We start from the raw sequence: 15,381 nt of genomic DNA on the forward strand, positions 1-15,381 counted from the left end.
AACAGCTCCCATCAGTGGATGGTAGCCGTTCATGCCTAACATGTCCTTTTGTCTGTCCGTGCATGCATAACTTATTGATGATAGATTCTTGATGCAAATTTAAAGTATATACGAAGATAAAAAATACAAATATAAAATGAAAAGTGGAAGGAAATTTATTTCTATACAATTCGTTTTAAATTTTAAGCCTTGATTAGAGAGAAAGCGTAGCACTTTTTTCGACCAAAATTCCATTATTGAGAGCCAAAGTTTAAGGATTTGTTATTACAGATTGCGAAAATGTGAAGACAAGAAACCTTTAGAAATCAGATTCATTTTGGCTTGCAATTGTCATCTCCCGTTACAAATAATTGTATCGTTTTTAAGAACCTTTTGTTTCTTAGCCAGGCTGTCGGAGTCTCATAATGTTGATATAATTACAAGAGGCGAGAGATCCCAAGAGACAATGACCCATCTGTCTTATTTCTGCCTACCAATTTCAGGTTGAATGACGTCCCCCATCCTTTCATCAACCCCCTATCCGTGATGATGATGCCGAAGACGATGATTATCGGAAACCCACAGCGCCCCGGCTGAAAATAAGCGGCTTTCGGCAAGATGACATATCCGGCAAGCTTTTCACATACGCGGGCTTACAAGGTACCCCATCTTCGGCCAAAAGGCGGACGTGACCAATCTCCGACATTGTGTCTTACCAGCAACCTCTTCCAAAGAGTGTTAAAAAATACCATTTTTTTCAAAGGATCAATTTTCTGAAGAAAAACGAATAAAGACGAAATGTGTTCGTGGGTAAATACAAATCAGGACAAACAATTGAATGCTAAATTAATGGTTAAAAAAGATCTTGATCACACAAATTTCATTATAAGAAACGTCATGATATTTACATTATAACTTATGGTATGTATTTCGGAAATGTATTACTAAATAAAAAGTGGGTTTTATATATATGATATGAGAAGAAAAAGCATTCTTTNAGAGAGAGAGAGAGAGAGAGAGAGAGAGAGAGAGAGAGAGAGAAATTAAACAGTTGTTTAACACCTAATGAACGACCAGTGAAAAAAAGCACACATTTCTTTTAAATGAATGTAAATGTATCTAACCTTTCAGTAGAATTAGGCAACAAAGTTAAACCAGTAAATATTTTCGTCTTTTGTCAAAAATATTCAACCAAATTAACCGATTCGCTAAGCAGCTGAGACGCCCGGGATTTTTTCATTCAATTAATTTAATTACATTTATAATTTCATGCTCTTCACGTATGTTGGACAAGTTATATTTAAAATAAAATTTATTTGTTTAAAGATATTTTATTTTAAGTGATTTATTTCGAACTTAACGTTTAAGTATAGAACAATTAATTCAACTTCATTCAAACAAAAGGTCGAAGCTTGACAGTTTGCGCATTAACAATTGAAATGCCATTTTTGTCCCTATTTGAAGAAGAAGAAATGCTGAATCCGTTAACGGGTCGTCATACGGAAATGTGGGAGTTACTCATTCCCAGATGGAACCTATCAGCCGGGTGGTATATCGATTCTCTGATAACCCCTGGACCCGTTCTTGAGGGCCGAATACACCGAGGAGATGAATATTTTAAAAGGTATGAATAGAAATAGGCGGTTGCCTAAGAATTGTATTTATAAACAAACCACATTCGGAGAGGGGGAAATACGTTGCTGATGTAAATTCCGGTATCTTCCATGCAAAATCTTCTTCTAGCCCGAGGAAAATAACAAATAGTTTTCCTGAGAATTTAAATAACAAAAATATTCAGAGAAATAAGTAGCGTACTAATGGGTAACTACCATGCGTTTATTTAAAAAAAAATTAAAATAAAATAAAAAACTCTAAACGCTAATTGAAGCTCTTGGTTTTATTTATAATGCAATATAGGACCGTACCTCGATTAAAGTCATAAAGTAAACTTCGTAACAATAAATAATAATGATAAATTTGAACTATTTTTAATTTGCTTAAACTACATAACAACACTTATCTAACTGGATCATTAAAAATAATGTAGAGAGCAGAAATAACACAAACAAAAAGCAGTAATTCTGAATGCTCTCGATCACCAATGTATCCTCGACTAACTTTGCCATGTTGAGCCGAATAATTTAACCACATTCAATACATGTCGTGAGGGACCCAAGACGTTCAAATGGCCAATATTGTTTTAATACACGACGACCACTTAGACAACAGATGCGTTCTTTGGGTGGGTATTTGTGTGTGTGAGGGATAGAGAAAAAGAAAGATCAAGAGAGAAATAAACAGAAAGAGAGAGGGTGTGAGAGGGGATAAGAGTAATAACGAGTAGGAAGATAAATAATAAAAGAATTTATAGTTATAATTCTTTCCGTATGCGTGTTTCAATTTTTTTTTTATTTATATTTGTAGTGATTAGTCACCGTTAGTCGATGATTATTCGGAAATCGTGAGATGCGGTCTGGTTTGGCGTAGGTTTCAGAAACAGCACATAATATAAGCAACATATAAACATAAAACAGCAATATCTCACTGGCACTCTTCACGACACGCAAGAATGGCACAATTACGCAGAAAACAAACATTTCGATTGAATTATAAATTCACTTTTTTCCACATCCTACATGTATTTGTTAAATTTAAACAATGTTTGTAAATCCCAGGCCCTGAAGATGATCTCAATAAAGATCGAAACGTTGGCACGATAAAGAAAATGTTTTTCTGAANTGATAATTGGCTAACACTGTTGGATTAATTTGCGACAAAACGTTAAATAATGTAAATTCAAGAAATTTGCTTTCAGTTGTTTTTCCAATGTGTATTGGCTCGGACAACGGGTTTATCTAAATGCGATAAAGAGATATCAAGCAATTAGAGAGATTGTGGAACATCTTTCAAAGCCAGACTGATTTGTAGACCAAAGATTGGAACATTCATTCCATCTGGTAAGATCATAATTGCATAAACGTTGTACACGAATATTCCGGAAATCTAAACAAATGATCAGTCAGTTTAGTTAAATACTTTTTGCACGTTGTCAGTACGGCAAAGAAAATATTCCTTCGTACATTTTATCTCAGTTAAATAAAAATAAAAAACAACACAAAAACTGTATTTTTGGATCTATATTAATTATAAACAATTACACTTGCTGAATTCCTAGCAGATGAAAGAACAGGCAATTGTTCGAATATGACTCAATATGGTACGGGAGGGGATTCAACAGGAGGAGCCTGAAAGGGTTGCTGTTTACAAACATAGCACAGCCACATATGCTGTTTATGCTTAAAACCCTCGAAAATTTGTTTTCTAATCTCCCATCGGAAATTGGTAACGCATAATTTCGATAAATGTTTCCTTCCAGTAATCATGCCTTACAACAAATTGCAAAAATTTATAAAACCGGCTATGACAGAACTGATTGGTTTTGCATGTGTGTTTTTTTAATTTGTCTATGTTTTTATTCAATATGATTAGATTACAGTCCGTTATATAAAATTAAAATTGTATACACAAAATTATTATAATTAATATTTACAAATATCTCACAGACGGATTATGAAATAAGATTTTCTCATATAATTTGTTTCATTAAAAAGAATGCCAGCTTGTGATTTTACCAAAATAGATATGGTTTCAGTGCATTAGAAGAATTTTTGTTAATATTTATTATGTATTATTGTTTGGGCCTGTTATATAGAGAGAAAAGGAGTAAATGAGTGATAGGGAGAGGGAGAAAAACTTCGCTCACACTTCGGAAAAATTTATACTTTTATTTCGTTTTAAATACTCACATGTTTTTTAACTTAACGGTTTGTCGTTCTTACTAGTGTATTATGATTATTATTTAATATTATTACATAACTTCGCTATTTAAAAACTATTACACAACATCGCGGTGTTTGTGATACGATTTGATATTTTAGAAAAATATAATGATAATATTTAACACGAGGTAAACTTCCAAAAGCTTATATAATAATAAAAATAAATTACTAAATACTACCATATTATATTATAGCCAGATTTTTTTAAAAATAACTACCATTGTTTTTATTTGACGTTTGTTAATGAATGATAATTTAATAAAAAGCAATAATATTTCATTAATAATATAAGTGTATTTTCTATTGATGGAAAATAATGGTTATAATTAATTTAATGTAAAATTTGTTCAGTTAATTGCCTTGTAATGTTAGTCTAAGCTGACGTTAGCATCAAGGTCTAATTTCAATGTTTGAAGGTCGTTTTACCGACACGAAAGTGTAACGATGAAGGAATATTGGAGCCCATTAACTTTCAATTTGTCAAACTCAACAAATTGCCAATACCGACACGATTAGCGGGCAAGATCGAGCGAAAAATAAATGTAGGAAGAGTAATAGCCAAGCCAAATATGTCATTGTGTAATCGTACGAGATAAAAGCCATGTCGCTACGCCTGATCGACTTTAGAACAAGTGTCAAAATATGATCATGGATATGTCTTAAAAACAGTCTTCGTCTTGTCGCTAAGGACCGGGATTTCAACTGGAAAAAATGAAAAAAATGCTTTGAGAAAATGATTGCGACAGAAGTTTAAGCCAGCGGAGGATGAGATAGGAAGTCTCACCCGGTGTCCAAAACTTAAATCTAATTTAACGCCAGCGAGTTGCCTCGGCTTTATTTATAAATCATTCCCCCGCTATGATTAATGCCGGCCAAAACCGATTCTTCCTTCCGCTCATAAATTCAACAGCGCAGCAGGAAGGCAATGTGCGACACCGGTCAGCAGAAAACACGCTTCTTATCTCCTTTTCCTAGGAGGTTTACTCGCCAAGATGATGAACTTCACTTCAACTCTCAAACATTTTCATTATATAAAACAACAAGCGGTAACACTAAAGCGTCGTTAAACATCTGGATTATGTTCAAAAAACCCACTTTTTAAATACATTCAAGTAAATGTCAATAACAGTTCAAGTAAAATATGCACCAATACTAGTATTTTTATCAAACAATTTTCACCGTTTTTTATTAAAAAATTAACAATAAAGAAAACATTGCTTTATTTATTTATTTTTTACGGGGGTATTTCACCTATGAGGCTATATGAACCCTCGGAGGTTTTGGAAAAAAGCCTAGTTGTAAATATATCTGGTTCCAATTGCAGGGCTGCTGGATTCGAACCCGGGACCTTTACCTTTCCGTGATGCTTGCCGTGTAAACGCCCGGTTCACACGGTGGCGATCCGTATGAGCAATGCTAATACGTTAACGGTATTAGATACAAAAACTATCCGAATAGATTCAGTCACCTCCCTCCATTTCTTCTTGATCCTCTCCCATGCGGTTTAAAAACCTAGATGTTTGAATCTGTCATATTTTTATAATGGACGAGTTAGAAGCTGTAGCTCATTGGCAATTAATTAGACGAAAAACAAGTAAAAATAGAGTAATGTGGGTTCACCCACATTTCGCCATGCCTTTTATTTTTTTATTCTTTATCCGCATAATCGTCACTGTTGTTCCAAAGCGTGGGATATGTTTGAACAAATGAAATTCGTTTGTCGTTAGCAAAAATGTCACTTCTACTCAACTTGTGTTAATTGATCTTATTACCACTCAATACAAACACAATTTAAAAGAATATTTAAATGTTAATTTAATTTATTTTACAATAAAAAGCACGTTTGCGTTTTTAGAAACCTGATTGTTAATAGTATTTTATAAATGGTATTTTAATTATTTTCCAATGTAGTAGGTATTCATGATTTAGCAAATGTATTTTAAACATTAGTTAAACAATTATTGGATTTTGTACTGATATTACATAAAAGTAGGAAGGTAAGATTGTTTTAGAAATTGCAACAAAATATTAATTTTAGAGAAAAAAATGCTAAAAATTGGTTTTGCAAGATAAAACTTTTTTTATCTTTTCCGGCTAAATTATACAAACATTTAGAACTTAAGAAAAGTATACGGGCGATTGTTTAATTAATTAATCTCAAAGCATGTCTCAGTAATTTAATAGCCAAGAAATATTGCAAAACAATCCTATACAAGAAGATTTTTATGACTTTCAATAAAACAAAAAAGCCTAATATATTTTAAATTAACTTGCACTTTTTACTTTTGAATATTTGCTGATTTTGAAAAACCGATGCATTTAAAAAGCACAAAATTTTAAGAATTGTAATTTAAATCTTTCATTAAATTAAAAAGTACATAATGCATTAAATATAAATCTTCTGCAACTAGAATATTTTCTTTATGTTGATTTAATTAATCAACATAAAAAATATATTTTCCAACATTTTTAATTTTGAGTAAATTACAACAAACGCTGGACCTAGAATATAACCTCTACTGAAATAAGCAAACAACACTTCTAGAAAATTGCCTTTAATAATTGTTTTTACACGTTTTTATACAAATACAAAACAAACATAACTTTACTTAAATTGTTCATTCAAATTTCAATATTTTCAACAATACGATCATATTGATTGATAAACACCACTTTAAAACTTAAAATTATACTATAACCGAAAGGTCTAAAATTTCTACCTTTAGGACTATTTAAAAGTATTGACAAAACCGTTTTTAAGACCTGTTTTTCTCATTTCTTTATACAAAGTAAAGTGCACGTCAGTATTTTATTTATAATTTCACTTCTATTTTTAGAATTTGGAGGAACTAGTTTAACACTAAACCTAGAATATAACAGGCATTTTCAAAGCATTTCTGCTTGTAAAAGCAATATAGAAGAAGTCGCTTTTAGGAATTATTTTTATACATTTTCGTATAACGTAATCACGCAAAAATAATTTAATTTTACTTCCACATTCAAATTTCCATGGATATGAAAAAAATCATAAGAACTATAAGAACCATCTCAGTTAAAATTTTAAATATTATTCAATAGTACAAATTATTTAAACTATATGGTTACTACTTTAAATAAAAAATCTAGACAATATTTGAAGATGACAAAATTAAATTCATTAACGGCAAAAAATCGTATTTTTGAGATATACATACAAATTGTAGATATTAAATGAATCTTCTTTCACTACGTTGGATTAGAAACGTATTTTGTGTATTTTATAACCGTTTTCTTTCTTAGTTAGAACAAAATTGTTCGTGAATTAATTTTATAACGTCCAATTTTTAATATGAAGTGAGCATCATTTTATACATTTTGCATAAGTGAGCATCATTCCACGTCACAATCAAATTTGAACTTTTTTGTCTCAACGTCATTTCGGAACAGATTCATGCCACGAGATAAACAAAGAAAGAAACAAAAACACTGACGAATCATTTATAACGGCAAAAATAATTTCCGTTATATATATTCATTTAAAGCGTGGAAATACTTTTTTTTAAATCTGTAACTGCCGGTTGAATAACGGATCAAAATATAAATTTTCGTTCAATATATAATTGTTATCTATATTAGAATGATTAGCTTTCAAGATTGTAATAATATGATTAAAAAAACTAATTGTGAACAGGACAAATAGAAACACTCTTTTCCTTCGTCAAATGCTTACGAATATTTGATTTTTGTTTTGCTGTATAAGGAAGTGGCCAAATTTGATCTGGTGCTGTACGTTCTCAAGTTTTAATTTCATTGCATTTGAAACCATAAGTTTCGAAACGGTGAATAATATATAAGTTAACAATTAAGTTATGCATGGGTGGTTGATTTCATTCATCGAATACTCAACTGTTAAATTCATTACAAATGAAACGATACGTGTCAATATTGTAAACAGAAATGATTCAAAATAGCTTAATAACAGTTTGTTAAGATTAAATTTACGATGTTAAATTTTTATAATAGTAGTTTTTAAAAGAATATATTTTTTTAAAACTTGGCGAAGGAACGGAGTGTTTTTGTTTTTGCAAATTGCCTTTTTCCTAATAATTCAATTTTCAAATATCATTTTGAAGGCTGACAGCTATTATACAATAATAGGTAACATATAAGCATTAATCCACAATTAACAAGGTTTTGGAGTTTAAGAATTAATTACGAGTAAGTAAGAATTCATCATGAGAAGAGACTCTTAGTTTTCTAGCATATAAAGCAACGATTTAGTTAACTTCGTTTTGATTTTATAAATTCGTACGTCGAAAATTACAATCAGAGATAACGTATACAAACAAAATTCTTAGAATACAAACAATATATGCATTTTAATAATGACATAAGCCAAGGGTTGCTAGTTATGAGAATAACATATGGTATAATTAAAAAATATGTGATTGAATTAAAACAAAGCTAAAAACACTCTGTTCTTAATAGAAAGTCCAATTTTATATTTATTATTTATTCCTTTTTTTTAAATAACAACAAACGATATCTACTTATAGCTATATGAAATATCATGATATTTTGAATGTAAACGCACAACTCAAATGAAATGACCCGGATAATGATCGTTTTGGACTGAAATCAACCAAGACAAAGATGATACATTGGTGATTTCTCAAATAATACGTATGTGAGTCATGCTTTGGTTCAATCGAGCCCTCAAAACACCAACCACGTGCATAATTAAACTAGGCTCACTGTCTTTGCAAGCTCTTTTGATGTACCTAATGAAATTATTGCCATATTAGATATATTTTTCAATGCAGTATTACAGACAACTTAGCCTGATGAAATTTGTCTATTTGGTTTCATTTTGTAAAAGCATTATTCAGTAGTCTAAGAGGAGGTAGGTTAGATCTTACAAGTATTATTTACCAATCTGGACAGTTTAGTTGGTGTGAAAACGTATGTTTACATTGTTTTTCGACACACTTTTGCACAGACGAATGGAAGATCGCATATTTAGCAATATTATTGGTTTATCGCATTGGAAACATATTGAAGCATGTTGTCGTAGATATTGTAACTGTCGATTTGCAGTATTATAGCGTTATTTAACAATAGTTTGGGACGGGAAGATAGGGATATATATATATATATATATATATATATATATATAAAATTGACAAGTCATAACACAAAAGTGCACTTAAAAGGCCAATACGTACCATGAATAAGTGATGACGATGATCCTTTAATCGGGTCAGAAGGAATCCGTTTTGAGATTGGCGCCCGAGAGGAGGACGAAATTGTATAATCAACCGTTCGTTTGACGAGAGCCGTCGGCGGATTTGTTGACGACGAAACGTTTTCGACAAGACACAAGAACCGACTAGAGCCAGGAGGCGGCCCCCCTCGATTTCGCGGCGGCTCGGCCATTTCCGCCCCAGTTCGGCGTCACCCCCGAAACTCGGGACTTCATTACACCCCCGGCCCCACCGCCCCCGACGGCACCCCAGTCGTCCTCGGCCGCCCGCTCTTACCCCCCGCCGGACCCTTTTGCTACCCCGATTATGAAATACTCCGATTGATTTCAATCCTGCTTCGTGGAATTAACAAGTTAAATCTACCCCCTTCGTAGCTTCTCCCGGCCGCCCTTTGACGTCTCGAATTACGATCCTTGTTAGGAAATTTATTCGCGGTGAATTGGCACCCAGTACATAAAGCGCGTCATATTTCCTCTTTCAATTTTCAACCACATATTTCTCAAAATGAAAAAAATTTTTAGAAATTTAAACCATGGAACGATAGAAATATATTGTATGTTGGACCCACGATGTAAAAAAAAATTAAAGAATTAACAAAACCTTGAGTTTTGTTAGTGCTTTTGTTCCTAGGAGATTATTCACAACAATTGATAATTTGATTCTATAAAACAATGCGATGAGGCAGTGATCGAGGAAAGCTGAATAATGTTAGATATGACACAATAGGGGTATTCACGATCTTTGTGTTAACCTTGTTAACTCTGTTAGGTCGTCTTAGATCGAGAAAAATGATGACATAAACTTGTAAGAATCGTCTAGTAACATTGCTCGATCTAACAGGGTAGGGCCAATGTTAGATGTTAAGTCGAAAATATACTCAAATTGCTAGCCGTTGGGGCATAGATAACCAACATGGCAGCCATGAATTTAACAGCTGTTCTCTTTTTACACGCATTTTTAATCTTAAATACGCATTAATTAAATCACACCAATACATATCTTTCGTTAATTTCTGTCCTATCCTTATACTCTCATTCATAATAGATCCCCTATCCTATAAAGTTGTAGGTTGTTAGACGTTAGGATATAAGTTAGGTATGTCGGCACGAATTGAAGCGTGTAATTTGTTAGTACTTTTCAAATGAATATTTAGCATTTTGAATAAAAGAGTTGATTAATTCTCCTGTTTTACTAAGTTCTGGCATCTTACAATTTAACACAAAGCAAAAACATAACAAACAACAACAGGAGAACTACAATTCCTAAAGTTAAAGGAAATCAAAGAATCCAAGAAGGAACTTTGGATGATCTCCTCAATTCCTATATGGGTAGATATGGCGGAATTGAAGAAAGAAGAGACCCCCCCATATGTATTCAAAGCTAAATTCCTGGCCCTCAAAGAGGAATAAAACGAACGAACCTTCATTTATACAGACGGTTCGAGGGTCAGTGAGGGGGTCGGCAGCGCAGTATGCTGGGAAAAATACGCTAAAACAATTCCTCTCCCAAAGGCTGCATGTATCTTAACCGCAGAGTTGACCGCCATATCACCCGCGCTGAGCGAAACTGAACACATGGGTGCAACCAATATGTCCTATCCACCGACTCACTCAGTGCGGTCTTAGCCATCCGTAATATCTTCACCATGGACCCACTAATCCTGGCAATATAAGAGAAAATCAGAGAAATACATGAACAAAGAAAAGAGGTAGTTATTGCCTGGATACCGGGTCATGTAGGCATAGAAGGTAATGAAAATGCCGATCAAGCTGCCAAACGAGCAGCGATAATGCCATATGACCCAGAAACTCCCGTGAGCCCAGCGGACGTCAAAAAATATATGAAGAACCTTGGAAAGATTGGCAGAACCGCTGGGACAAAATGACCGACAAATTAAATGAACTAAAACAGTCGGTCAAACCGTGGGCCATGGATACTATAAGCAAACAGAGAGAATAATGTGGACCGGACTGCGAATAGGCCACACTAGACAGACGCATGGTCATCTCTTAGCGAGAAAAAGTCCACGGAGTTGCCCATTGTGCGGCGCACAAATAACTGTTAAGCATTTACTAACCGAATGCGAACTATTGGCGCCGCACAGAACAAAGTGTGGCCTTTCCTCGAGTTTGAAAGAAATTTTACAACACAGCAATGACAAGAGCAAGAAAGTAATCGAATATCTGAAGCAAATAAATGCATATGGTCGTCTTTAATGCTTCTCCACACGAGGTTTCGTTTTCCCTTCCTGAAGCGAGGGTATTTATTGGCGAGAATGTGTGAGTGTATGGGTGGGTAGTGGTTGGAATATCGAGTACACCACAGACCCAACAAACTAAGATATATATCTCTTTGTGTGTTTTGGGTAGAATGAATGTATTTATTTGCGCGAAAGTGAGTGTGTATGGATGGGTTGTGCAGGAATATCGAGTACTCCAGGGACCCACCGATTTAGGTTAGTATTAGGCTATAATATCTTTTAGACTGAATGGGCGGAGGCACTGTTGTAATATTAAATGCGCCAGTGGCTCCGAATTTTTTTTTATTTGTAAATACAGAATGATTGGTTGCTGTTTGAGTGAATGTATTTATTAGTGCGATAGTAGTGTATGCATGGGTGGGTCTATGGTGGAATATCAAGTACCCCATAAACCCACCAACCTAGGTTAATATTTTAGATTAATTGTAATTTTAATTGTACATAATGTATGGATGTATTTATTAGCGTGAACGAGGGCGGGTCCTCAGAGAAATATTGAGTACTCTGAAGCCCGCATGTAGGCTAAGCTAGGGTTGACTGTTAGCGAATGAGATAGTTTCAGAGCCTTTTCACCACGTGTGGCAGGACTAAAAATGTAGAAGTAACGTCCCAGAACACAACCAGAAAGATCGCCAGACTTCCTACAGAAAAGCTAACTTTAAAAAAAAATTAATTAAGTAAATAAATAAAAATAGAAACCTGAGATGGAAGAAATGTGAGGGTCCGGCAATAGCCCAAGCAGCTAGCCTGCCTAGGGGGAAAAAGAAAAAGAAAAAAAAAAAGACTGCTATAGCTTTATTTTTAGTTCTACCAGTCGCCAAGCGCAGCACTGCGGAAAAATTAACGTGTGTGTGTGGTGTTTAGTGACCGTTAATTAATGATTATTTGGAGATCGTGAGATGCGGTCTGGTGTCGCAACATTTTTTTTTATCGTGCCAACGTTTCGGTTTATTGAGATCATGTTAAGGACTAAAAATATTCCGTATGGGTGCGTCATTATTGTGTGTCGTGTTGAGAGTGTCCATTTTTCCAAATCTAAGTCACACCAGACTGCATCTCACAATCTCCAAATGATCATAAGGAAAAATTAACCTTTAACATGCTAAGAAAAGAAGGGGGCGTTCATGATCTTACTGGACATTTCTCTATTCCAGTTAACACAACTAACAAACATCGTGAATACCCCCTAATATTTATCAAACTGCGTTCGATTAAAAAATCACCAGTTGGCCAGTTCTGTAGAATGCAAGTCAAATAACCATTGTCGATATTTAGTATAGTTTATATTTAGACGGAAATAAAATGTATTTATGTAGATTATCGGAATAAGTCGTTTGTAGTTAGTTGTTATGTAAAAATAGTGAAGAGCCATTGTGGCCACACTATTCGCTAACCATTTGAAAAATAAATAACTAGTGCAGTAAATTAAACTCACCAGGATTATCTGGTTAAGAGTAAAACACTATTGAAAAAACACTTATCAAACCGTATTATCAGCTTAAAACAATTAATTACTACAGAGAATACACGTGTTCAAGCACTGTATTTTCTCCCTTTTTCGGTTTATAAAATCTACCTTTTTCTGCCGTGCTACAGACAAGGCCTTTCTGATGTATTAGTGTTAGTTTAGTTAGAGTGCATTAAACTACAACACAATACATTTCAGTGAAACACCAAGCACCCTGACCAACCTGACAAATGAATAGCTGACTAAGCTATTTTAATGTATTATTAATATTATTATTATACAAACATAGTTCATTAAATATATATTTTTTTAATTTAAATGCAATGATCCAATGAAAGCTGATCATAGTCAACACAACTATCCACTTCTTCCAGATCGTCTTCTTATCACAGAGCTTGTCTATTTTCTCGTCAGTTTAGATGTCATTTAAACTCGTTTCGGTTTTCGCCATTCTCCGTAAGGAACTATGTTCATTTCCACACTGAAAATAGCCAGAGCAGAAATGCATTCAACCCGCACTAGTTTTCGTGGTCCTTATTATATCTTTCAATTAATTAAGGTTTTTAGTTGCGATAAGAAAGTCAGTGTCACAAGCGGGATTCGAACCACAATCTTCTGCTAGATATGCCGCTACTCTACCACTTGAGCTATCGTGACTTCGATCCACTCGGACACTTCCCATCTCAACCCCACGAAAAATGGCAAAAAGGAGGGAAAATTCAAAAGATGGGGTTATTGAATTATAACCTGTATTCAGTTCAGACAAATAATCATTGCCCACCGAAACAATAATATACTGACTGTCTGTTCATGCAGCCCAAGCTTCAATGTCTTCTATAAGAGTATCCGATCCCTGTCAATTAACCTGCTACGACGTACAAACCAAAATTACGATCTGTACTGACGACTTCATCAGAGACATTTCGTGCAATCCCCATTCATCAATACCACCGTGTGTATCTCCAAATTATTCACCAAAGAAATCTAGTCCTCTACCAAATTCTTCTACTATCAAAAATGAACCTCCAAGTTTGTCAAGTCAGCAATAAAAAATCAAGCTTTGTCTAGTATATAAGAACTATTTTAAAAACAATGTTTCACACGATTTCTTAAATTAAAAATATCAACCACTGGACATTTCTAATAGCAATGAACATTATTAAAATAATATAATACAAAATAATTACCCTACCAAAATAAATGTCATAAATAAAAAATGTAATTAATTTCCCTTCGTTGGATGGTTTCTCAGTGCAATCAATCAATCAAAGAAACTGCAAATCAACAACTCATAGCTTCGTATAACAGGGCTCTTGAAAATGTCACTTTTCTCATAATTTTTGTTTTGCTTGCCATTCACGACCGTTCCGATAGGCTGAACAGTGCACCTCTACTTCATAAATTCATGTGAATGTCAATCCTGAATTGGAGTATCGTGAAACGCCGAATATCACTGGACCCAAATCGATCCTAACAATCATTATTATACCAAATGGGTTTAAATGACTATTTACATATTTATTTATTAAATATACACATATATATGTATTTTTTTTAGTTACGTATGTGTAAGAATAAAATTTTTGGGTGAGAAATTAAAACGGCGGTGCTGCGACGGTGGAAATCGAACCGCGACCGCGGTCTGACACGCTAACCACTGGACTAACTAAACTGGAGACAACAGAATGTTATTTATTTTTGACTGTATGTTCACAATTCAGCAGAAGACTAGAGCGACTGGCAGTGGAGCGGTCACAAATGCCACCTCTAATTTCAGGCACGCCAAATGGAACGGTTGAGCGTTGTGCGGTTCCATTTCGAGTGATCGTAAATGACCAATTTTATTTTTTAATTCCCGTCAGACAGGAAGGCTTCATGTTTAACTACCCATTAGTTGTTGCGGACTTGTGGTGTCGGTTTATTTTCTATTAAAATTTCATGGGTTATGCCAGTGTTCCGAACTCTCAAAATTAGCGTCGGAAATACCACTCAGCCACTGTTTTTTTTGTTACTTAACGCTAACCTTTAATCTTCCTAATTGTAAAAAGACTCATATCAAAAATCTCCTTCAGAAGAACATTATTTTCTCAGAGGAAAATTTATGTTTTTTCAATCTATCTCTAAAATAATGAACAATTCATTCCGATCTTTCTCATTATAATAAGGCTCTTGATCAGCGTAAATTTATTTCGAAGACTTTTGAACCCTTAAACAAATCTCCACACACGATGTGAGAGTTTTTTTATTTTATTTTTTTCGGCGAAAATAAAATCGATGTCATGAACGAACGGTGAATAAAGAACCAATAGACGATCCCATTAGTCGGAAGTACTGTAGAGCACACTCGATAAAACATTCTAATCAAGTAATTATGACCGAAAAATACAATTAATTATGCATATATGTTGGGAAAATGCAGTAAAAGCTGTACGTGGAGCGGAATGAAAAAACGGGAAAGGAAGTTTGGAAACAGAAAAAACAAAGCACATGTTTGAAGATGAATCTTTCAACTTGTACGATTAAATTTTTTTAACTTATTTATTTTATTTTATTTATTGCTATATGTACATAAGCATGAGTATATATATATAT

The 15,381-nt window shown here is 33.9% G+C and overlaps 1 protein-coding gene across 17 annotated transcripts in view; it reads right to left on the reverse strand.

The window, feature by feature from the left end:
• The window catches only part of LOC106667682 (CUGBP Elav-like family member 1), a 661,474-nt gene that overhangs the window by 499,216 nt on the left and 146,877 nt on the right, over positions 1 to 15,381 (reverse strand). For 7 of the 17 annotated variants that reach the window (XM_024230655.1, XM_024230650.1, XM_024230659.1 and 4 more), the window contains exon 1: positions 9,023 to 9,192. The exons of 1 other annotated variant lie outside the window; for it this stretch is intronic. Coding sequence is in view for 14 of the 16 variants with exons in the window: in XM_024230650.1 (XP_024086418.1) it covers positions 9,023 to 9,025 (3 nt within the window). In the remaining 2 variants the exon portion in view is untranslated. Of the gene's footprint in view, positions 1 to 9,022; positions 9,195 to 15,381 lie in introns of those variants that run through there. 9 more of the 17 variants (XM_024230657.1, XM_024230648.1, XM_024230647.1 and 6 more) reach the window with 3 other exon arrangements.

The sequence above is a fragment of the Cimex lectularius genome, unplaced genomic scaffold (genome assembly GCF_000648675.2).
Source record: "Cimex lectularius strain Harlan isolate CLEC.00 unplaced genomic scaffold, Clec_2.1 scaffold70, whole genome shotgun sequence".
Classification (NCBI taxonomy): Eukaryota; Metazoa; Arthropoda; class Insecta; order Hemiptera; family Cimicidae; genus Cimex; species Cimex lectularius.